We start from the raw sequence: 25,580 nt of genomic DNA, 5'->3' as shown, positions 1-25,580 counted from the left end.
AAGACAATTGAGATTCAAGTTATCAGGCCAACTCCGCACTTCCGCAAGAAACAGGGCTTAACCATATGTTTTCGAAATCACCAAAATAAAGCTATAAAAACAATGTAACAACAGTAATCATAGGAACTCAGTAATCATAGGAACTGAGGGTGGTCGGGTTAAATTTTACATTTTCTTTCGACATGCTGGTCAGTGCAGGTTGGTGAAAGCAAGGAGAACAGACGTGGGAGCATATATGTATCGTACAACAATGCATGCCGTCACACTGCCCTCTGCTGTCCATAAAATAGCCCCGCAGTCGCCTCCAACATCTGTATTAGGCATGGTGGTCACCAATCCATGCACTATACAGACATTATCGTGCGCTCTGGAGAAGGGGTATTGCCTGAAACGTCGCTGATGATGTACGTTTAATGCCAGAGTGTTATTGACGAATGTTGTATCCTGTGTATGTTATTGCGAGCACTGACCAGGCTCCTGCCCTGTTCAGCCTCCGAGATTCAATGAGACCGTACTCACTTCACGTGATTTGGACATCTGTGAAAAAGAGCTTTATAATAACCCATCGGATTCCTCCAGTATAAATTAATTATCTGATTGTGGTCATCGGCACGTCTATTTAAACCCAAGGAAATGAACACTACAAATCATCACGATGTCTCTAATCACCTACAGTATTCACAATGCACTGACTGCACGCTGTTGCCAATAAACTATCTCCGCAGCAGCCGATAACATATGCTATTCATTGCGAATGCCTAGAAATGATTACAGTACTACTATAATGAGACAAGAATATATGTCTGTGTGTCCCGCGCGTGACGTCACTCCACATGCCGCACCCCCCTCGTTAATATTCATGAGCGTCGGATTTTTACACTCACGCAGATGGTAGAGCGGAACATTTTTTTTTCGCAAATTCGCTTTAAGTTTGACGTTTCTTTATCGAAAGTGAATCTAATAAATAATTCTAAGCAGCAACAAAGTGGATTTGGTGTCTTTATTTATTTCTTCAGCACTTGAGACAAAAGGTAAGTCTAATTCATGCTTCTACATTATGGTAGAATATACATTTCTTGGTGATTTTCCAGATATTGTATCGATTTCAAATGTATTTCAACCCCAGCGACCGAAAGCAGAAGAGAATAAAGTATCAGAGCAGTGAATTTGAACAACTTGAAGGTCAGTTATATACAGTGTTACAGTGAAATGCAGTGAAGTGTTTGATGACATACTTTGGTGCAAGATTCACTGCCATTAAATTGACACGATACAATTATCCTCTGCTCAATTTTTTCGTAAATACCACAGCTTCCGTCCTAGCACGGGCAAAAGAAGCCAGTTAAGTAAATTATTCCCAATAAACCTCTTCATATATACATAGGCATTTCAATATATACATTTTTTATGTCTTAACCTCAACAAAGTCAGCCAGCCAGTCGGTGGTCGCGATTGCCCCACCATGCCCACACAAAGAGACAAACAAGCAGCGGGAATGTGTCTTGTTTGGGATGGGGCACAAACAAAACAAGCGATGGGGAATGTGTTTACTTGACTGAGGCACACACACACACACTGGACAAAGATCCTCTATGTAGCCTTAACAAACTCTTGTTCGTGAGCACCTATGAAGGCCGGCACGGCACACGGAGGAGATGCGTGGCCAACACCACGCCAGGGCCGCCTTTGTCTTTCCATTGGCGATTTGTGCACAAACCACACCGGATACTCATTTGAGGCTGAGCCGACCTAGGGGAGGCCCCAGGACCGGTTCAGATAATCGCCACCGATGGTGTTGGTTGAGACGTGAGCGGGTTTCCAACTCCCCTGAGGCACGCACTGGCACACAAAGATCACCCGTGTAGCCTTAACAGTCTGTTTGGGCAAGTGTTGTTCGCGAGCACCTATGAAGGCACACGAGGGGGTGTGTGGCCAACACCACGCCCGACCACCTTTGTCTCCCCCAGTGGCGATGTTGACTCCACACCGGACAAGGTGCTCATTTTAGGCTGAGCCGACCTAGGGGAGGCCCATGACCGGTTCAGATTTTCGTCACTGGGTGTTTGCCGTGAGCGGGAATCGAACTCTGGTCGCCGGGTTCGTAGTGCACCGACACACAAGCCCAGCAAACAACCGCGACGGCAACGCGCAGGGCACGAGCGGCTTGAACGCCCACATTTTTGCAACGATTTGCAACGAGGTTAATAACAATGTGATCTAAATTCCAGACAAACGTGTTCCCTCCTCCCTCCCTCCCTCCGTCTCTCTCTCTGTTTCTCATCTCGACACCAAGCCGCTGCTATTATTCAACACTCAATACGAGACATGTACATTCGTTTTCCTGTCCCCTGCTATTGTGAGATATTCTCATTTGCCATTGAGATGTCCGAGTTTGTGTTGTAACCCAGAGGTGGCAAAACCTCCGCACGAGTGGCACAGTGAGACGGTGGTTGGCAGGGAGGGTCGGCCCACGGACTTGTGTCTGATTTATCAGGGTTTACAGAAATACTTTACAATTAATTGACCCCTGACAATTGCTTTTCTCTTTGCATATTCTTTACTGTTTGCCTGCTATATATTTTTAAGCTTACTTTAAAAAAAAAATTGAGAATTAAATGCGGGTCACATGACATCTGGACCACGCTGTACACGAGCGTGATAATACACAGCAAATAAAGCCTCGGCTCTCACAAACAAATAATACACGTACATTTAAATATATATTTACACATACTGCGTATATAACTGCAGAAGTGAAGCGTTTGTGGTCCATTGTCAATCCACAGTTGGATTTGGAAGGCTTCCCTCCCACGCTGTGGAGGTCATGGGGTTATCTGACCATACTTCACCACGCTGGTCTGTGCGGGTTAGTGAAGGGTTTAATTTTGGGGGGGGAGGAGGAGGGGTGGGGGGGGGCGTTACCTGTTTAGATATCACTCACCACTGAAGTCAACTCACTCAGTTTTTTTATTTTTTCGGGAGAACGATAATGATTTGATGTTATTATATTTACTGTGGAATGGAGCGACGGCTGGGGCGTTGGGTTAGCGCATTGCGCTGCCGAGGTTCATTCTGCACGCACAAAACACCCCCCCCCCCCTGACCAACACATAATGGTGTGGGGGAGGCCTTCATCCAGCAGTCAACTTACAAGGTGTTGGGGAGATTGTGCATTGTAATTCATCGCTGCGCCTGCAATTCAAACAATTGAGGGGAAACAAAAAAAACTTGATTTTATGGAATACATTTACTTAAGTGCTCTTTTACGTTCGTTGTGGCATTTAATCATTGTCAGCCATGGTCAATCCACTGCTGGATGACGCCCCACTCCCCAAGGCCGTCGCCACTTCCTCGCGATGCTGGGATGTAGCAATCCCACGTGGCACGTTCTAACTTTGACCAAATATCAAAACGTGGATCTGTCGCACGCCGTGACGGGTCATCCGTGATCGACCGGTCCACAAATCGCCGTCGTGACACGCTAATGCCACAGACCTTGCAAATCTGCCATGCAAAAGTGCGTAGCTCCGTGGAGTATTCACAGTCTAGCCAGGCCGGGTATAGACTAAACAGTTATGTTTAAACAATGAGCCTGTGCCCCCCCCCCAGCCCTAAAAAAAAATCCACCTGCACGTGAAACTAATTGGCAGGATTACAGGCGTGCCACCTTACGTATGCACAATAGCAGCGCGTCCTGTCCAAAATAAACATGGGCTAAAAAAAACCCCTCCCTCTCTCTCTCCCTCCCAAAGCATCTGCTAACAATGGGCTGCCTTGTTGGGTGTTCAAAGTTGGATTCCTGTGCGGCGGAGATCGACCATTCCCCAGCCCCGCGTGTTGATCCAGTGTCCTTGGGAGCAACGTCGAAAGCACGGAGTGGAATTTCATCCAGCTGTGAATCGAGAACGGCTGGTGATCCTGGTTTATTAGTTGTTGTATTCAACGCACGTGTGTGTGCGTCTGTGTGTGTGTAGGGGAGCGGTAGTGTAGCGGTTATCGCGCTGCGCTGCGCTACGAACCCGGCCACCCGGGTTAGATTCCCGCTCACGGCCAACACGATTATCTGAATCGGTTCTGGGCCTCCCCTAGGTCGACTCAGCCTCAAATGAGTACCTGGTGCGGTGTGTAAAGATCGCCACTGGGGAGACAAAGGCGGTCGGGCGCGGTGCTGGCTACCCATCCCCTTGTGTACCGTTCCGGCCTTCATAGGTGCTCGCTAACAGCACTTGCCTCCAGTCTGTTAAGGCTATATGGGGGATCTTTGTCTTTTGTGTGTTTGTGGAACGGCGCCACCACCCGAGTTTGATTCCCGCTCACGGCCAACACCAGCGACAATTGCCTTTTATTTTCAGAAACATCTTTGATTTGAAGCTTTCGTGACTGCAGGAATCCATACTCTTTGGTTCTTTCGGTAAAGTCACGTAGGTAGAAGTAATTCTGTTTTATTTTATTTCTAACTACGTGACTTTACCGAAAGAACCAAAGAGTATAGAAACATCTTTGTTCAGACTGGAAGAATCCGATGAGCTATGAAGCTTTTTTTTTACAGATGTCCATCTGAACCGGTCTTCGTCCTCCCCTAGGTCGACTCAGCCTCAACTTCGTACCTACTGCTGTAAGCATCGCTACTGGGGAGACAAAAGCGGTCGAGTTTTGGTGCTGGCCACCTTTCGCGGACCATTCCGGTCTTCATTAAGTGCTCGCTAACAGCACTTGGCCCCAGCCGGCGACACGGGGGTGTCTTTGTTTTTGAGACCATGCAGGATTCATTCGCAGAGTTGCAGCTCGGATGCAGAATTCGGCCAGGGTCAGATTAATGTTCATGTAGGCCACTTCTGTTTTCCGTAGACCTTCAGTGATAACTTTCAACAGTTGCTACTGCTGCTGCCTCGTGTCACTGCCACTGCCGATGTCACTTCGCTGGTTTCTCACGCGTTCCTCGTCCAGCCGCTGGACAGACGTCGTTACTGCCGATACGTTCATTATTTAGCCCGTGCACTAATTCGATAGCAGCGCGCTGTGTGCCGCAGATAAGCAGATTTGATTTGAAACGATTGAGTGGAAAAAAACAAGGTAAGCCTAAAAATTTCAGCGAAAATGCCTTCAAAGTTATTTTTTATCTTCTTGGTTCTTTCGGTAAAGTCACGTAGAAGGGAAGTAATAAAATAATAAAAATAAAACATAATAAAATGAAATAATGTTTTATTTTTATTATTTTATTACTTCCCTTCTACGTGACTTTACCGAAAGAACCAAGAAGATGAATCCCTGCAGTCACGAAAGCTTTAAATCGAAAAGTTATTTTTTACTTTCATTATCATATCGGATGACGCAGCTTTAAAAGTATGCCGTTCATTTTTATATTTGGTCAAATGTATTTTTTCGGAGGCCCTTTCGTTTTCGTAGGCCCTGCTCTGCCTATTGGATAATACGGCCCTGAATTCGGCCACTACTGTTTGGATCATTAGCTTCCCCCTCGGGGCGTTACTTATGGGGGCGCGGCGTGGCCGCTGATCCATTGCTCTCCGTGATGCTGGGGCTGCTGCTTCCTGTTGCTGCTGCTCATCATGATGACATGCGCTTAAAATGTACGTAGCCGAAGCTGAACTATCTGACTGGATATTTTACGGGTCACTGAACGACTGGAGTCGGCATGTGACCTGTAGCTACAACCAGAGCGTGATGCGTGATGAGGGATGTGGTGTGCCGGGTGCAGAACTTTTTTCTGGGTTGGTGACCCCTGACAGACTCAGTGGAAATGAAGTCCTGCTGTTCGATGGTGGGAGGAGTGGTGACACAGTGGTTAGCGCTGTGCACTCTTCACCCGGCGAGCTGATTTTCATTTCAGACGATTCATTTATTTTACAAGGTATGTCTCACTGAGCTATACAGCTCTTGTTGAAAAGCGACCCGGTCACAAATGATCGTTCAAAGAAGTGGCTTATGTGGACATGTTTCGCAACCGAATATTCGAAACGCATGTTTCTAAATGTGGAGGGAAAACCCGGAGGACCCGGACAAAAATCCACGTGACCACGGTCAGAGAGACACAGAAACTCCAAATATACAGCAGGCGTCGGGGTCGGGATCGAACCCACGAACCTCCTGGACACCAGGCGAGGTAGAGTGATATCTGGAACCGGTCTTTGGAGTACCCCTTCACCTACCTGCATTATTTTAAGTCTGTTTGAGCTTGTCCAAAGAAGGATTCACGACCAACAGAGCGCGATGTTCATCCATAAGTGGAATCAACAAAGGGAGCTGTACATTATTAATGTAACGTTCGTCATCAGTAACGTAACGGGGCCAATACGTGCCCGAGTGCAGCACACACGGGCATGCGTGTTGAACGGTGTTATGCACGCTTCAGGCATGCAGGAATTCAATAAAAAAACACCTTATGAACGGTATGTCCCGTACGAGAAATGAACGTCGGGAATAATTGAGAATGTTAAACAAACAGCGAAACTGAAGTGCACACTTCCACTGCGCGCTCTCTCTCTCTCTGGCTTCAGCATCGAAGTCATTGATCGATTTACTTCTATTTACTTTTGTGACCTCATATTTCACTTCTCCTCCTCCCTCTCTCTCTTTCCTGTACCATCCACTCCAATACTCACTGAATCCGCTTTTTGTCTCATTAATCGGGCGTTGGTGGCGATGCACGCGCTGCGCTACGAGCCCGGTGACCCTAGTTCGATTTACAATCACGGCCAACACCAGTGACGATTATCTGAACCGGTCCTGGGCCTCCCCTAGGTCGACTCCGCCTCAAATGAGTACCTGGTGCGGTGTGTAAACATCGCCACTCGGGAGACAAAGGCGCACGGGCGTGGTGTTGGCCACCCACCCCCTCGTGTGCTGTGTCCCCCCCCCTCATAGGTGCTCGCTAACAGCACTTGCCCCGACAATCTGAGGAAGGCTATACGGGGGATCTTTGTCTTGACCTGTAGTCCAGCACTGTGGAGGTAGCGAGGGTTGGCAGATCCCACAAATGTTGTGAACCCCGTGGGCGTTCAGAAGCCATACCCTGGCTCGACAGGGGAATGCAGTACAGCAACACAATGTAGACTATTCTAGATTTGTAGTTTTCGTGACTGCAAGGATTCATACTCTTTGGGTTTTTCGGTAAAGTCACGTAGGTAAAAAAAAGATGTAGACTCCACCTTATTTTTTTCTTCCAGAAAGGGTAATGCCTATTCTTATTATTCCACATGTTCCGTCTGTTCGGGATAGTGTTTCCCCCTCGCTTGCATAGATTTTCTCCGGGTGCTAGGGTTTCCTTCCACATGTAATCTCTCATTAATAGGCCCACAACACCTTAATATACAGAGGATCGCAGAGCTTGGTCATTTGCTGGAGGCGCCGGCTCACTGCGCGGTTGCTTTGCTGCTTTGCTGCTTGTCTGTGACTACTGTGCGCGTTCCAAGTTGACATCATTCTGAATCGCCACATGGTAGGATATCACGGAGTGGTGGAGTGGTGGCTCGCGCACTGCGCTATGAACCTGGTGACCCCGAGTTCTATTTCTGGCCACGGCTCGCGTAGTCATCGAGCGATATTCTGAATCGGCTCTGGGCCTCCTTCCTTCATCAACCCACGCGAACCATCGTGGTTGAAGTCGAGTCAAACACCTCCGATAACTCGCAACACTGCCAGACAAGATAGCACAGTCGTGAATTGAACAAGGCCTGTGTTTGATTGGAGTCAGTCGCTCCTCCTGTCTGCAACAGCCATCACTTTGACTTCCTTTCTAGCTCCATTAAGTATTTCTTTTTCTGTCGATTTTTTTTGTTTAAATATTAATTTCATGTTTGATGTACTATCTCGAAACGATGATGCCTAGTGGCCAAGACTAATCACAGAGTGGAATCCAAAGGAGATATCGCGCCAGGTAATTAGCCCACCGTGAATATGGAGGGAGCTATGAAATCAGCTCAAGTAGGTGCTCGATGGATTGGGCGCATCGCAAGACGGTAAGAAATGACAAAGTCTTGGGGAAAAAAACTTCAGCATTGGATTAATCAAAGCTGATGGTGATGATTAAATATCCCATTCACTGTTTTGCTTATTTTACGAGTAATATATTGCTGTATTATGATATTACACGCACACCCTATGCGTAGTAAAGCCACTGAAACATAAACCACGTGTCAACATTGGAAATTGGCACGACGCATTGCTTCGTGTCAAATTGATATATTGCCTCTTTTTTACCCAACGTAACGAGCCGTTTTCAGCTCAACCTCAACCTCGAGATGAACATGCACCAAGTCCTGCACTCTGGCTCAATGCAAAAAAAAACCCCAACACATTAACAATAGCCGCCTTATTTTCCACAGCAGGCCAGATTATGATGCTGGGTGTTTCGCACGCCGCCACAAATTTCAGGCATGAACAGGTATTTTGCTATGGTATCATCGCACTTAAACCGGGACGAGCATCACGGTGATTGATGACCCAGCACTCACTAATTCCCCCGTATAACCTTAACAGATTTTTAGGGCAAGCGCTGTTAGCGGGCGCCTATCAAGGCCGGCACGGTACACGGGGGGTGGGTACCTAGCACGACGCCCGATCGTCTTTGTCTCCCGAGTGGCGATATTTACACATCGTACCAGGGACTCATTTATTGCTGAGTTGACCTAGGGGAGGGGCCCAGGACTGGTTCAAATAATCGTCACGATTGTTGACAGAAGCGGGATTCGAACTCGGGTCCATAGCGCAAAGCGCTCCACTACCGCTCCCTCCTGGTTCGCTCCACTCACTCGCTCACCAGTAGTCAGTGGCCTCCTTATCGCTCTTGTATCGCTGCTACTACTACTGTAACATGGCTAATGTTCCCGTGAACTTCACTGATCGATTCCTCCACCCATCTTCTTGGTTCTTTCGGTAAAGTCACGTAGAAGGGAAGTAATAAAATAAAAGAAAGAAAACATTATTTCATTTTATTATGTTTTATTTTTATTATTTTATTACTTCCCTTCTACGTGACTTTACCGAAAGAACCAAGAAGATGAATCCCTACAGTCACGAAAGCTTTAAATCGAAATCCTCCACCCATGTTGAGGAATCGGTCTACCGGACACACTGACTGTTTCGTCTCATTCAAGCTGTGTTCAACCACCACCGCTAACACACTGCAGGTCAAATCACTCCCCTTCCAGCTTATTTCCTTAACACACTGCACGACATTGGAATTCCCTCCCATCGCCTCTTTTCCACAAGTTCATGCTCGGTTAAAAAAAGAATAAAAACGCATTGAACTCTTATCTTCGACAACTTTAAGAGTGCCGTTTGTTGCTGCCCGCTTGGAGGTCTGGACCCTTTGTGCGCCGAAACCGCGATAATAATAAAAAAAATCGCGGTGGCTTCAACAACAAAAACAACAACAACAGCAACAGCCACGGAATGACAATGACGATATTGGCCATACATCTTAGGACGACGGCCTCTTCAAAGCGCGACGGAGCGCTTTGTGCAGATGGTGTTCCTGCTATCGGGTTTCAGACCGCTGCTCAGGGAGCAGATGCCTGCCGTTCCCCGGACAATGCTTCGCTTACAACTGCGCTCCTCACCTCGAGGGGCAAACACCAGCCGCTGACTCAACCGGCAGCAGCAGCAGCAGCACCACCGCAGAGGATTCATCCTTGACATACATCAGCTCGTGAAAAAAAAAATGTGTGTCATGCCTCGGGCAGTTGTATGTTGATTGTTATGAGCGTGTGGTGGAAATTCCACATTCCTATGACAAAGCTCAGTGCCAGACAATGACTAGTTTTACCAACATCAGAGGGGTTAGGGCTGAAGTTGACCCTCACTGGGAATTTGAATTCATAATATTGCGTTCGTGATTCATGTAACTCGTAGACAGCCACACAAATCATATCGTCTCGCGCCGTCCTCTTCCCAGACGTGCTGGCGATGTGTAGGGGTGCCATGGTGGTGAGATGTTTACTACCTCGCCTGGTATACAGGAGGTCGTGTGTTCGATCACGACCCTGACGTCTGCTGTATATTTTGAGTTTGCACGTTCTCTCCACTGTTAGAATCAAAATGCGTTTAGAGTATTTGCCTGCGATAATTTCCCACACGATGTGCCATTTCGTTGGGCTATTATTTGTGGCCAAGTCGCTTCTGAAAAAAGAGTTATACAGCTCAGTGGACCTTACTTGGGAAAATATCTCAGTTCGTTCAGTATAGCATCTCCCTCCACCTCTCTCTCTGGTCTCCGCCAGCCTCACGGGGTTGTCAATCTTCATCCCTATCCATTCGCTTACGCCATTTGTCCATCACTTTCTTGGTTCTCGAAGAAAGCAATCTCTGATCATCCTGATACAGTGTTATGGTATTTTTCTCAACAACCTCCAGGTTTGCGGTTGAGGTGACCTAAATTTATAGATTTTCGCTTCGTATCAATAGATGCCCCAGTGGTAACCAGGTGAGAACCCATTAACATGTGGACTAATTATCATGCAAACAATTCGTTTAAATTCGACTACAATATGCTTAACGGACAGGTGGCTCGCAATCGGAAGGTTGTGACTTCATCGAGAAGTTGAGTCAGCCCATCATCCCTCCAGGGACGTGTGTGCATGTTGAACTTCTTTCGCACCATACATAGTAAACAGTGCGAATTGGAGGCACGGGAACAATACAATTGTAATGACGACTTGACACACTTCTCTTGAGATGGCACTTTATTGAAGACACGTTCACTTGACATAAGGCGGAGACCCCCACTGCAACAGCCCCAAGTCTCCCACGCATCTCACTTTTATAACAACGAGGCCACGCCCCCCTTCTCGAACCTTCTCGCTGACTCTGGACGCTCCCTCTACTGGCAGACTCCACCGTCCTCTTCCGTCGCCTGGCCACGCTCCCTTCTCGAACATTCCCGTAGCCACCAGTCCCTTCAGGCTCACAACTGATACCCCTGTCATTACCTCCCGTGGCCACTGGTGCATTCGTACTGTAGGCTGACCTCCCTGTCATTACCTCCCGTGGCCACTAGTCCCTTCACACCGCATGCAGACTCTATTGTCATTACACAATGACTAAAGTATCACTTTGTGGCAAAGTCAACAACATTGGTTGTCCTATGTATAGACTTTGCACTGCCATAATAAAAATGTGGAAATTTCACCAATGGGTCTGGCCTAAGTGGGAGATGAGCGCCCCCCCCCCCCCCCACATGTTCATTTGAGCAGGAAATTAGTTGGGCTATTTTTTGACAGAATGTTCGAAAGTGCACATTATCGGCTCTGCATACATCGCATACAATTACTGCTGACGAGCCCCTGTCTCTGGTCTTTGCGGAATCCATTCCACAGCCAAGATTAACATGAATTGTAGCACATTTCCTTTCCACCCACTTGGATATCCCGCAACCAAAAAATAAATTATATATATAAAAACAGTGTCCTCCATGCATGTCCTCTCGTTTCATTATCTCGGGATGGCGCGCGTGCTTGAGCTGTCACTGTTGAAGAGATACCTGCGCGACGAGCATAAATGATTGCACTCAGGGCCAGTGGCTGATTAAAAGGGAAGGAAAAGATTAAACAACGGAGCATCTCATTTGATTAATGTTTTTTTACCAAGTCCTGGAAATACTGGTTAACCAAGTTGGTTTTAACCCAATGGTGTACTACCAGATGACTACCCTTCTTCTTACGCAATGCAGGCAGGCCATGGTGGTTATTTGACCATACTTCACCGAGTTAGCCAGCACGGGTTTTGTGAAAGCCGTGGGAACATAGGAGAACAATGCGACAATGGGTGTTTATTTTTGCAATGCCCTCCCCTGCCCCACAATGCAGCTCCGCAGTAGCCTATAACACCTGCTATGCATGAGAGTCACCCATTCAAGCACTATCCAGGGTCCATCCTGCTCAGAGTCCAAAGTTATAGGCATTGTGGCCGTATCTGCGACACTTAAGTTACGCTGCCTGCTGCACGTATACAATTCCATGCTTTTACTACATTAACATCGACAGGGGAGTGGAACCTCTGTAGGTCTTCCTTCCTCTTTATGCCCCCACCCACTTAATCATTAGCCCCCACCCCCTCCTGGTTATGGCCCCTATCGCATCTTCTTTTTTTCCACTCTGCGTCTTTCCTTTTAGGCCCCACCCTTTCTTTAGACCTCGCCCCTTATTCGTTAGGCCCCGCCCCTTCTTCATTAGGCCCCGCCTCTGCTTACAGCCCAGCTCCTTTCCCCAGACGCGGGGTTGGGTTGCTTTGGGTAGTGCAGGGTGGGGTTGTGGAAGGGGTGGCGGAGTTGGGTAGGTGACAGTGGGTGGGGGGGGGCTTCACAATGACCACTGAAATCCCGCAAACCCACTGGCTATAATCAGAGATTTGTTCATGAAGCCATCCAGATATATAAACACAGACACACTTCTACCCGAGAAGATGGGTACAAATTGAGCAATCATTGGAAGGATGTGATTAACCAGGTAAAGTCATAACTGGCTGTGATGTTTCCATCCTTCCTGCGTTTTATCTGACTCTCTGAGTTGCATTATTAGGTTGGATGTCTTTGTATTGACGGGCTGGATGTCCTTCTCGCTCAGTCACCGATGCTGCGACATACTAGGCAAGTCACCGCATTGACATGCTAATCTCTCACAATACAATGGCCACTTCCACAGCCTCAGGGAGACCATCTCTAGCCCCGCCCTCTTACCCTGAGGCTGCACCCATCTCAGGCCTATATAAGACCTCGTGTCTCAGTAGCTTTCTCTCTCTCACCTGAAGACGGTCGCTTGTGTTGCGATCGAAACGTCGTGATCTATTAATTTTCTATCTACGTGACTTTACCGAAAGAACCAAAAAGTATAGGAACAATATAATAATGAGGTTAATACTCTTTGGTTCTTTCGGTAAAGTCACGTAGGTATAAAATACAATAAATTAAATCACGACGTTTCGGGCGCAACACAAGCATCCGTCATCAGGTGGGACAACTACAGCAAGAAACAATTGCTGAAGTGGGCAAAGGGGGCTGCTGCAAGAAGAGGCTATATAGGCAAGAGAAGGGGGGATGAGGAGCCAGGGAGGGGAGACAGGGAGGGTGGGGATGTGGGGTAGGGGGAGTGGAGGCTACAAGTAAGATGCAAGCACGGCAAAAAATGCCGGGGTGGGGAGGGAAAGTGGGCGGGGCTGGGAGTGGGAGGGTTAGGAAACTGGAGATGCGGATATGAAGACAGGCCAAAAGCAGTTATGGTTTTACCTGGTTAATAACATCCTTCCAATGATTGCTCAATCTCAATGCTCAATGAGGTTAACTTCGTTTTTTAACTCTGCTATGAACCCAGCGATCTGTGTTCAATTTCCTGCCACAGTTAACGTCAGTGGTGAGCTAAATCTGAACCGGCCCTTCCTTCGCGAATCCCCACCGAATCAGAATCTTTATGTACACTGGAGGGAATCCGATTAACTACGACGCTCCTTTTCACAGATGTCCATGACCGACACGATGCAGTGGGACGTCCTCATTCAGTAATGGATTGTTGTTGTCCTCGTCAAAGGGCTTCTAAGCTCAAATGGGCCTTCAAAAGCTGAAATAAAGTCTCGGTCTGGACGGACAAAGGAATGTGATTTATAAAATGTTCACTATTATGCAACCAATAAGTTAGAAATTATTTGAATTGTCTGCCTGCCAAGTTCGTGCGGTCAGCTTATACTAACTTGGTATTTTGCACGTTACAGGAGCTTTTACATCGCTTCGGTGCCACCCTTGGGCAAGAACATTGCATGACCATCACTCTCAATAATCGGACTGCTATTACACCCCCAATGTAAATACCGTGGTTTTTTCGCACAACAATCAGAAACTATTGATGATACATGTATGATTATATGAGAAAATACACGCACGGGGTTCTTCAATTGAGCCAGGTTATACGAACTTTGGGGAAGAGACGATGATGGGAGGACATCCCAAAGTTGAGCAGTGCGAGCGAAGCGGCAGGGAGAGTAGTGTGTTGAACTGCAGTGTTGTGGTGAGTGGTGGACGAGGCTGTGCCGGATTATCTTGGTAGCAAAAGTAGTTACAAATGCTACATACCCCGCACTTTTAAGGGCCCCGCTCTAAATGATTTCAAGCTATCAATTCCGGTTCAGTGATTCTGCACTTGCTCTATTATTATAGTACTATACCGCCTTAAACTTTTATGAACGACTGGGTGTTTAAGGTTAGCGATTTGTCGCATTATGTTTGTATAGCAAATAAAATATACAATTACTTTACTATGCAAGTAAAACAATCTAATTGTGTTTTAATATTTATGTTTTTTTCTATTTAGGGCCCCTTTGTAACAACACGTGCTACAGGCCACGCACGAGTTTAATCCGGCACTGGGACGAACTCTGCGTGTCGTCGTGGGGAGCGGTGGTCCAGTGGTTAGCGCGCTGGGCTACGAAACCAGCCACCCGAATTGGATACCCGCTCATGGCTACCAATATCTAAACCGGTCCTGGGCATCTCCTCTGTCGATTCGGCGTCACATGGGTACCTGGTGTTGACAACGTGTGTGCATCTCCACTCGAGAGACAAAGGCGGGCGGGCGTTGCGTGGTTCTGGCCACCCACCACCTCGTGTGCCGTGCGGACCTTTACAGTGCTCACGAACAGCACTTGCCCCCAAAAGTCTGTTCGGGCGACACGGGGTGGATCTTCGTGTTCCTGCGAGCTGCAGTGTTGGTGGTTGAGCACCGTATCGGGGGGTGTGGGGTGTGTGGGCGATGAGAACGTCCTCGCCAACGGGTGAAGGAATGAACGAGTTAACTTCACGCGATTAAAAAAAACCGAGACAATTGAAACGCTAACGCACAACTTAAATGCGAATTGTCGCATCATGCTATTAATATATAGATTGCCGCGGCAGAATGCATTGTAAACAGGGAGCATGCGACCCCTGCAAGCGGTGAGAGGCGTTTATCATTGAATCAGCACAAACATTCCAAACATCAAGCTACCAGTTTACACAGGGTGTGTGTGTGACCTTGGGTTATTGTTACTCTGGATGGGAGAAGTCACATTCTTTTTACTCTGTTGTCCCTTTACGTCACGACACGGGCCCCGAGGAATGCAGCGAAAGTAAGACCTGAATGAATGCACGCGGAGGTTTGTGTCATTTTTTTGTGGAAAAGTTTCTCGACAATTGAACCTCCCCCCTGTTCCCGGACGGGAAGGTTAAACAGGCTGGCCTGAGCCACGGTGGCTATGAGACGTTAACTACCTCCCCTGCTAGACAAGAAGACGTGGGTTCGATCCCGACCCCTGACGTCAGTATATTTGGTGTTAGCATGTTCTTTCTCTCCCCATGGTCGCGTGGATTTTTCTCCAGCTCCTCCGGTTTTTCCCTCCACATTTAGAATCAACGCGCATTTAGAGTATTTAGCTGTTATACTGGTAGGAACCACCTGGTTCCACCAGCCCACAGGGGATTATTCTGTCCGTCCATCCAAAAATGGGAGGGGTGGGGCTGGGTGGAGAGGGGAGGGTGGGGAGGGGCTAGGTGGGGAGGGTGGGGGGGCTGGGTGGGGCTGGGTGGGGAGGGAGGGGCTGGGTGGGGAGGGTGGGGCTGGGTGGGTGGTGGGAAAGGTGAGGCTGGGTGGGGAGGGGCTGGTCACCCCGTGGTGCCCTGATAAAACTCAATGTTTAACCTACTCACGCCGGCTTGTGCCCACCCTCACAGTCGGACATATTTGCGGAATACACCAAGCCGCCGTTGACCCTGGCCATTGACCGAGCAACCCAACGTTCCTACCAGCTCCCTCCGCAGGAATGTGTTAAATTTCCACGCGATGAGCCACTTCGTTGAGCTATCATTTGTGGCCAGGTCGCTTCTGAAAAATGAGATATACAGCTCAATGGGCCTTACCTTGGTAAAATAAAAAAATGTATTGCTCACGTCACTGCTGATATAAAAGCCTCCACTAGAGAGAGTTCTAGACACCCACAACGGGGAGTATTTTGGTCTATTCTTTTACGCTTCGAGCAAAACATTTTGAAAGAGGGTGAGAGTACCCACACTTTAAAAGCCGTTTGGCAATCCATTGCTAGAGGAAGCCCTTCCCACACCTCGTGTTGTGGGGGTTGCTGTTCAGTGCGGGTTGTGGAAGTTGCGCTTGCAAAGGGTTGGTTCCTGTACCACTCTCCACTAAAGTTAGCCGTGACCTGGAGAATCAAATGCACGTTGTCCGAATGATTCGTAGATGAGTGCGCTAATCGCTGCGCCACAGCTCCGCCCACTTATGCAGCATGACTGGTGAGATTCTTGAAAGCTCTGCGAGTGTAAAGAGAGAAGCATGAGAGATGAGGGCATGTGACTTTCCCTTGCCAGGTTAACCAAGGTAGCGTGGCCTGCAGCTGTAGCACCTTGCAACCCGATCTCGCCAGACCTCAAAAGCCAAGGAGTAGGGCTTGCACAGTAACTGGATGGGTGACCAACAAAAAAAGGGGCATTCTTTGTAATTTGTCAGTCTTCAGTGCACCCGAGGTAAATGGAAGTTCTATCTGACTGGATGATGTACGGTCGAATGTGAAATCTTTGACGAATGGGATGTTAAACTTAGGTCGTGTAACACCCCGTGGTCATGAAATATTCTATGGGCAAATATTTCAGGCGCTATTACTAGTTTCGCCACACACACACACATTTTAAAGGTGTTGTACGTTGCTTTTCAATGTCTCTACCGGGTCAATTCCTCAAACATGTTCAAGTGTTATATAAGGGGCCCATGTGAATGGGATACAGGTCCATCCTGCATAAAGACAGAACTGCTTATGTGATATTAAGAATAGCTTTGTGCAAATTCTACAATGTATCTATCGGCAGACTGGCTCCCTTCACAGTCACGTGGGATGTTTGCCATAGTTAGCTGAGGCCTTAGGACCACCAATGAAGATGAGCACCACACGCTGAACGAATGACAATGGTGTCATCATCAGTCATGAGCAATCCACTACTGGATGAAGATCTGCCAAAGCTGTTGCAATCTCTCACGGCCTTGCGATGTAACAGTTATCCTCATCACACTCCACCTCCCTCCGCCCACCCATGCAATGTTGTAAAACATACGACGATAAAAATGTTTTTATTGAGTTCATGACCAAACGTAATACGTAAACACATTGTAGTATTTCGAAAATACGCATGCGGCACGCTCCGTGAAATATTACGAAAAATAGTTACAGCTCAACTTTGTAGGAATCCCCCCCCCCACCACTACTGACCCCTCCAAGAAAAAATGCGCAAATGGAGAAACCCAATACAAGAAAACTGGCTACAGGACGCCTCTCATCTGGAATCTTGTTTTATTTAAATCGCTCGGTGGGACAGAAACAAAGGAACGACTGTCTTCTTGATGGCCTTGTGTGCCAGAGACCCTACCCTCTGAGCCCCCCACCCGACCACCCCCCACAATGCCCCCCTTTCTCTGCTCTCTCTCTCTGTCTCTGTGTTTATACTGAGACCGATGCTGCTGCTTCTGCTACGCTTTGGCTCGTGCCCGAGCCGAGAAGAGCCCCCCGTCGTGATCGCATGGCGTGACAGCCACGAGGCGGAGAGAGGGCAACGCTCGCATCACGCTACCCGCCCATCGGAATGCCGATTTGCACAACGGCCCATGCGACACGCATATAAAGACAAAGATACCCACCCCCCCTGGATAACCTATAACACACTGTTGGGGCAAGTGCTGTTGGCGAGTAGCCACCTATGAAGGCCGCCACGGCACACGAAGGGCATGGGAAGGCCAGGACCACGCCCCACCGCCTTTGTCTCCCCATTGGCGATGTTGTTTACACGCCCCATCAGGTACACATTTTAGGCTGAGTCGACCTAGGGGGGGGGCCCAGGACTGGTACAGATAATCGTCACCGGTGTTCGCTGTTTGCAGGAATCGAACTCGGGTTGCCGGGGTCGCAGCGCGGGGTGCTAACCACTACGCCATCTCACCCCCTAATTCCCGGCCGTCTTTATCTCCCCAGCTAGTCGCAGACATTTCATAGACATTAATCAGAAAGACATGTTTTTATATTATTATTACTACTACTATTATTGTTGATGTGCGTCTCATTTAAAAAGCTTTTAAATTTGGGGCATTTCCCCCCTGGGATGTTTCTATATCCGCCTCTTGTCCCCAGCAATGTGCTCATTTAAAGCCGAGTCGACCCAGGGGAAGGCTCAGGACTGGTTCAGATAATTGCCACTCATGGTGGGCAGTGATCGGGAATCGAACTCGGGTGGCAGGGTTCGCAGCGCTAAACCACTCCACTCTCACTCCCCAGCACACGCGCGAGTTGAGGCAGCCGTCCTATGAGCCTTACATGAAAAGTCGTGGTCTTTGTCAGTTTACACAATGACATAACGCTCAAGGCAAGACGTGCACATTCGTCTCCTTTCCATTGACATGTCGTCATTTCGTTTCCCAGAGGGGGCAAGGCAAACCGACGCACGAGTGGCCGAGTGAGACGGTGGTTGGCACGAAGAGTTGACCCCACGGCTTCTCTGTTGCTCCTGGCGATTTATCAGAATTTACAGAAACACTTTACACGGTGTTTCCAGATGTGTTGTGACCCCCCGATTAATTGACCCCTCAAATGTTTTTTCCCCTTTCCATAATAATTTCTCTACTCTTTGGTTTTTTCGGTAAAGTCACGTAGGTAAAAAAGCAAATAAATTAAATCACGATGTTTCGGAAGCAACACACGCAACCATCATCAGGTGTTGGCTGCTCCAGCAAAATAACTGAGACGTCTGGAGCAGTCAACAACTGATTACGGTTGCTTGTGTTGCTTCCGAAACGTCGTGATTTAATTTATGTTTTGTTTTTTACCTACGTGACTTTACCGAAAAAAAACAAAGAGTATGGATCCTTGCAGTCACGAAAACTTCAAATCTAGAAATATTAATTTCTGTTTTAAATTAACCTTACTTGAATTTTTTTAAGTTGTTGAGAATTAAACGTGCACTACCACTGCCCCTAACTGTTATTTTATGGCCAAACCCAAATATCAATCGTGATCAATGAGAACGCATATATGTGAAGAAACTCATTGCTGTGTATTATGGCTAATAAAGTAAATCCACATCAGTTCCGTATCTCCACGTTAAACTGTTTTAGGCGAATGGTCAACCGGCCTTGCGGGTTTTATGTTATCAGCAGAATTTTGTTTAAACAGCAAATTGTGGACCGGTTTGGACTAGCGGGGTCTCATAACCAAGGGCGTGCTTGCTTAAACAGATGCAATTCGAAAACAATCTGTTGTAATACCTCTCAAGTATTTAATATTTCGCTACTTGTTTCAATCTTGATTTGAAGCTTTCGTGACTGCAGGAATCCATACTCTTTGGTTCTTTCGATAAAGTCACGTCGGTATAAAATAAAATAAATCACGACGTTTCGGGCGCAACACATCATGATGACGGACGCTTGTGTTGCGCTCGAAACGTCGGGATTTCTTTTATTTGATACCCACGTAACTTTACGGAAAGAACCAAAGAGTATAGCTACTTATTTGTTGTGCTGTGAAGACGGAAAACGCCACCCATTATTCATGTTACAGCAGCGTTCTTCACAAATGTTGAGCTTAACGTTTGACAGATGCTCTGTATTGGAATGCACACAGGCCCTTTATATGGGTGTCTAATTTTACTTTTATGTATCAAGAGAATGCAGTTAGTTGTCTCCTATTTTACGTGACGATTTCCACAGATACACAAGCACTCGCAAGCGGTTACTCACACATAATCGGAACATCTGCACTTTTTTTTAAATGAAGGGGGTACATTGGGGCTTGCTATACCATGGCAAATCGCAATCTGTGGTGTCGTTCTGATTTTCAGCTTTGGCATAAACCCGGACTCCGAGTGACCCGGCCTGCAAAGTGGGAAATGGTCCAAAGGTTCAATCATCTGCCCCTGTCTCTTCATGCTCATTTTTAGAACGCTGTACGTGTGTGGAAAATGCTTTTGCAACCTGCTCACATGAACCGATATTGAAATTCAGTCGCATTACAAACAAAATACCTACATACATGATAAGCATCCTTCCCATATTTGTTTGCCATGTTCAAAATAAAGGTATTTTATTAAACATTTCATCACCCACACAGCCTTCTTGGAGTGCATGTCAGCATCATTAGTTTATACAAGGGGCCGTCCATAAATGACGTCACGCGATTATGGACGATTTCCCCCCCCTCCCCTCGTCACACGGCGTCACAAAAAGTCAGACCCCCCCCTCAAATATGATGTCACAAAGCTCTGCCCCCCCCAAAAAATAAAACATGCTTCAAATCGCTTTAATCTGTTGTCATTGTAGTGCGTATTTAATGTGGCGCTGCACTCTGATGTTGTAGGAGAAAACATTTATTAAAAAGTCAATTTAATTAAGTAGAACGTGTTGTCTATATTTAAAGTTGCGCATTTTGATGTGACGTTGCATTTCTCAACCCCCCCCCCCCTAGGTGCGTGACGTCATTTATGGACGGCCCCTAAGGAGAAATGTATATTTATAGTCTTTAATGGCGAGCACTGACCGTGCATCTGCGCGGGATACAAGGCCAGGGTGGAGAATGGGGGGGGGGGGGGCATGACGTCAGCACGCATAGGCCCCACTCAACGCTGTGGGATGCAGTCAGCCAGGCAGCCCAAGCCAGCAAACCTTTTTTTTTGCTGTTCAGGTATGAAATCAGTCGTGATATTTTGACCAAGACGGGAAAATTCCGTTAAGAAGTTGTAGACATTTCACTGGGGAACGCATAGCATTGTTTTATTTTATATGGACACAAACCATACTTCTCAATATTAATAACGTTGGCTGTGCACCCTTAAAAGTAACACGTCATTAAGATGAAACTGCCTGCCTTCCCAAAGTTAACACTATACACGCATTTAAATCGCCGCGGTAGCGAGATGTTAACTCCCTTGTCTGGTATGCAGGAGGTCGTGGGTTCGACCCTTTCGCCTGTATATTTGAAGTGTGCATCTTTTCCCTGTGGTCGTGTGGATTTTTTTCCGTGTCCTCCGGGTTGTCCCTCCGCATTTAGAAACAAGCTTTTATAGAATATTTGGCTGCTATAAATGTCCACGTGGTAAGCCGCTTCTCGTTTAGCTATCATTTGTGGCCAGGTCGCTTCTGAAAAAGAGTGGGCCTTATGGTAAAATAAAAAGTTTGGTTTTCAAGTGCGTAAATTACTGTGACTTTAGTGCCCTCTGCTGGTTCATAATATGAGCTGCAGCGGAGAGAAAATAAACTTTAGGCAACGAGTCGGCGTTCAAAGCATTGCTCGCTCAACTTCAGTCCAATACCGGGGTTTTATAAAGCGTTGCTTACAATTTGTTTCGTGAATTGATAGAGCAGATAGAATATTATACGTGCGTCCATAACACTATCAAACTCTTCTGTCTTATGGGAATAAAAACACATATATAAAGGTAGATTTGAGTGAGACATCAAGTGAAGAACATCATCACATGCAGAGTTAACTGTTGTTGCCTGGCTGTGAAGTGAATACAAGGGGTGACCGCAGTACGGTTAATTTGCTTCAATCACCACCACTCCTGCATCCGATATCCGCATCACTCGTATCGCAAGTCCTGACCCAACTCTCAAACGTTATGAAAATATGAATACATCCTCTCTGTATGTTTTAGAATGCGTATAGAACAGCAGTGAATACGTTTTGACGTTAAAATAAGTCGTACATGATGGATTCCATCCAATTACTGTTACAATCAAGAAAGCTCATGAATAAAAAACGACGTATGGACAGTCGCACACCGATAGGCACCAGTAGTGGGACATTATATTACCTTTCACAGATTTAAATAGGAAACATTTGAGTTTAATTAGTTGGCATTTCTCCGACCTGCTAGTGCAGGGGTCTGCAACCTTTAAGACATAAAGAGCCACTTGGACCCGTTTCCGAAGGAAAAAATAAACTGGGAGCCGCAAAACCATTGCAACATTTAAAACAAATATAACACTGCATATATTGTTTCTTACCTTATTGCTATATACAGGATCGTGCAGTCAGCTGTCAATCTGAATAAAAAAAGGACTTTTTCACTTAACAATGTAAAATATATTTTTGCAAATTAATAGCTAAATTACCTGGTTAATGGGATTTTTGCTCCTGAACCTCAGTGCACAGTGTCTGCACATCAGGGCTGTAAGACGTCACCTTCATTTTCACACAGGCTTGCAAGCTGTCATCTGTGAGGCGTGATCGATGTTTGTTTTTAATATAGTTCATGTTGGAGAAGACCTGCTCACATACATATGTGGAGCCGAAGATCGACAGGACTCCAAATGCATACTTTTTCATGTTTATATAAGTGTTGGGGATGGCATTCCATGTTTCGAATACAAGTTTGTCCTGTTTGGGAAGGTTTTCAACATCACTCCATTTATGATTCTGAGCCAGAATGGCCTTCTGACGGGCAACATCCTCAAGAGTAGCGGTCAAGCATTTGAACTTGGACACCCATATATCTTTGTCGGCTATATCGGCCAGTTCCATCTCAAGATCAGGTTGACTTACACCTGCAAATGCAGTCATATTCAATAGGGATGGATCGATCGCCAGGGGAGTGACAGGGAAGGATAATGTCGTTTTTTCCTCTCTGAACTCACAGAATCGTTTCCCAAACGAACTTTGCATTGTGGTGATTGCAGACTTGAAATATTCCAAATTTATCGTATCATGACTTTGTTTGAACTCTCTCAAAGAGGGAAAGTGAAACAGTGTACCTCTCTGTAAATCTTTGACAAACACTGTCAACTTGCGCTCGAATGCCAAAACCTCCTCCAGCATGTGCAGGGCTGTGCCTCCTTTCCCCTGAAGGGTTGTATTTAGCGTGTTTAGATGTGCTGTCATGTCTACCATAAAATGTAATTTTTCCAGCCACTCTGGCTGTTCCAGCTCAGCAAAGGTGAGCTCTTTGCTGCCCAGGAAGGTTTTTACTTCTTCCAAACATGTGACAAAGCAACGGCAACGTTATTGCCTGTCACCGGGCGGGCAGTGTGGAGCGGAGCGGCGACCTGTCAGCAGCGGCAACGCCAGAGCAGGTGTCACAGTGCGCCTCCTCCCCTCGCTAGCATCCGCCCCGGAGCCGCGGTCAAGGTTCAAAAGAGCCGCATGCGGCTCCGGAGCCGCAGGTTGCCGACCCCTGTGCTAGTGGAAACCCAGAAAGTCAAACATTAACTTCATCATCAACCATGATCAATCCACTGCTGGATCGAGGCAGTCCTCCCCAACGCAAGAAAGAACTGGCCAGGTTCTAGATTTGAAGATTTCGTGACTGCAAGCCTCCATACTGTTTGGTTCTTTCGGTAAAGTCACGTAGGTGAAAACAATACAAAATTAAATCACGACGTTTCGGAGGCAACACAAGCTTCCTTCATCAGGTGGGACAACCACAGCAAAAAAAAAACAGAATTACTGTAGTGGGTAGAGAAAACTGGCCAGGTGCTCGTGTCAAGCCGAGTTCGGTCAGGGGTGGAGAATAGGTCCTCACCAAGTGGCTTCTTCAGGTGAGGTGACCTGCGAGATGCCCCTGGGAGATGTTCAACTGCAGACGATGCCAGCACGAAAGAGCCGGCTTCAAACCCAGGCTACAGGTTCCGGCACCAAGTACATTTTACAAACACGTTAAAGACACAAACCGATCGGTGCATTTCAAAACGCAACCTCGGGATGATGAAATGACAAAAAAAATTGCAATAAAGATCAAATGTCTTTCACAAGACGTTTTTATTTTATTCCATTAATACTGTCCATCTAAAAATATACAATTTGTAAAGCATCACACAATATATCAGTCAAGTTAACAGTATATTCGTGGATATAGTGGATACAAATCTTTTAGCTTTAAAATTATTCTATGCATTAGCGAAAAACACAACGAACTGCACGCAGTGTAACCTCAGTTTGAACTTTTTTGTGAACGATAAAATTGCAACGTAAGGTTTAACCTTTGGAAGAAACGAAACATGAGTGCAAGGGGCTATTGCTGCAGGGTTGATCTACTCGTCAAAAATCGTCGTTGCCCTCGCCTTCATCTCGTGCCTCTGCATCGTCCTTCTCGCTTTCCGCAGGAGACATTCCCCCTTCTTTGTCGCTGCTTCCCCGCTCTGGATCGCCTTCCTCCTCATCGCCCAGCCCTGCTTCTTCGTCGGCAGAACACTGACCATTAGTCTCCTCATCCCCGATATGCAGCACACTCGTTATGACCTTCTGCAACTTCTCAATGTCCTGGGTCACCATGGTCCTGCCGAGCTTGAGCCCAGAGCCGGCGTGGACGGTCTGCGCTCCGCCAAAGAAGTCGTCGTCCTCATCAACGGCGGCAACGGCGACATCGGCGGCATCGGGACAAATCTCGCCGGCGCCGTCTCGCCCCTCGACTTTGTTCTCCGTGCCGGTGACCGGTTCTGGATCGTTACCATCCTCTCGTTCGTCCGTTACCGGAACCGTCGCCGTGTCTTCAGCCAGGCTGGAGGCACCAGCGTGCTGACGGCTCCGGCGCCTTAAACCAGAGCCTCGCTCCTCGATTTTGTTCTCCGTGGCACCGACGGGTTCTGGATCGCCACCATCCTCTCGCTCGCGGTTCGACTCGCCCGTCACCGGAAACTTCCCCGTGTCTTCAGCTGGGCTGGAGGCGCCGGTGCGCTGGGGGCTCGCTTGCTCGTCTTCGCGTTGCAAGCCGCCGAAACGGTCGTACTTCAAGTCGCGCCGATGTCGATACTTTGCCAGGAGGTCATCCAGTCCATCGTCTGTGAGAAGCGGCGATGAATCATCCAGGGCAGCCTGGCCGAGGGTGACAAGGCAATCGCTTAATCATTACGCGAACATCGGTCAATGCTCAGACCACGGCCGCCGAGTACCACAGTAACCCTCAAACATGTCAACGTGTCGAGACTCGGCGCGTCTCCCCTGTGCAAATTCCCATGGGTCGGTGCTCATCTGCATTGGCGGCCCTGGACCGGGAGTGGATATACCCGAGGGCCAGTTTAGCCATAGGACCATTGTTCAATTCTCAAATAGGTACACCGACTTGCACAGTTTAGCATTGTAAATTTACTTGCACACGCGATTATATGTGTATATTTTCAAACATTCTGCGACCAAGTTGCATTCCCGCTCACGAAACAATAACAGTGGTGAATATTTAAACTGGTCCTGGGCCTCCCCTAGGTCGACTCAGCCTCAAATGAGTACCTAGTGAGGTGTGTAAACATCGCCACTGGGGAGACAAAGGGGGGCAGGTGTGGTGTTGGCCACCCACCCCCTTGTGTGCCGTGGCAAGCTTCATAGGTGCTCGCTAACAGCACTTTCCCCAAGTCTGTTAAGACTATACGGAGGATCTTTGTATTGTCTTTGTATATACAAATGCAAGAAACTCCGTTTAAAATGTTTTACTAAAAATATATATATTGTTTGGCATAATAGGAAGCATAGGTATACATGCATCATCAAATCAGTCCTCCATTAAATTCAAAGTAAACTACGAAACGCATCTTTTTTTATAAATATACAATTAAACATTATTTAGCAACTTA

At 47.2% G+C, this 25,580-nt stretch overlaps 1 protein-coding gene across 3 annotated transcripts in view; it reads right to left on the bottom strand.

Moving 5' to 3' along the window:
- Window positions 1-23,778: 23,778 nt before the first annotated feature.
- The window catches only part of SPATA7 (spermatogenesis associated 7), a 35,818-nt gene continuing 34,016 nt past the window's right edge, over window positions 23,779-25,580 (bottom strand). For 2 of the 3 annotated variants that reach the window (XM_078864559.1, XM_078864560.1), the window contains exon 15: window positions 23,780-24,828. In XM_078864559.1, the coding sequence (XP_078720685.1) occupies window positions 24,055-24,828 (774 nt within the window). In that variant the 3' untranslated portion in view covers window positions 23,780-24,054. Of the gene's footprint in view, window positions 24,829-25,580 lie in introns of all 3 variants that reach the window. The other variant, XM_078864561.1, reaches the window with a different exon arrangement.

Source organism: Lampetra fluviatilis, chromosome 18, assembly GCF_964198595.1.
Source record: "Lampetra fluviatilis chromosome 18, kcLamFluv1.1, whole genome shotgun sequence".
Taxonomy (NCBI): Eukaryota; Metazoa; Chordata; class Hyperoartia; order Petromyzontiformes; family Petromyzontidae; genus Lampetra; species Lampetra fluviatilis.
The sequence above is the reverse complement of the archived record's forward strand: the minus strand, read 5'-3'. Positions and strand labels throughout refer to the sequence as shown.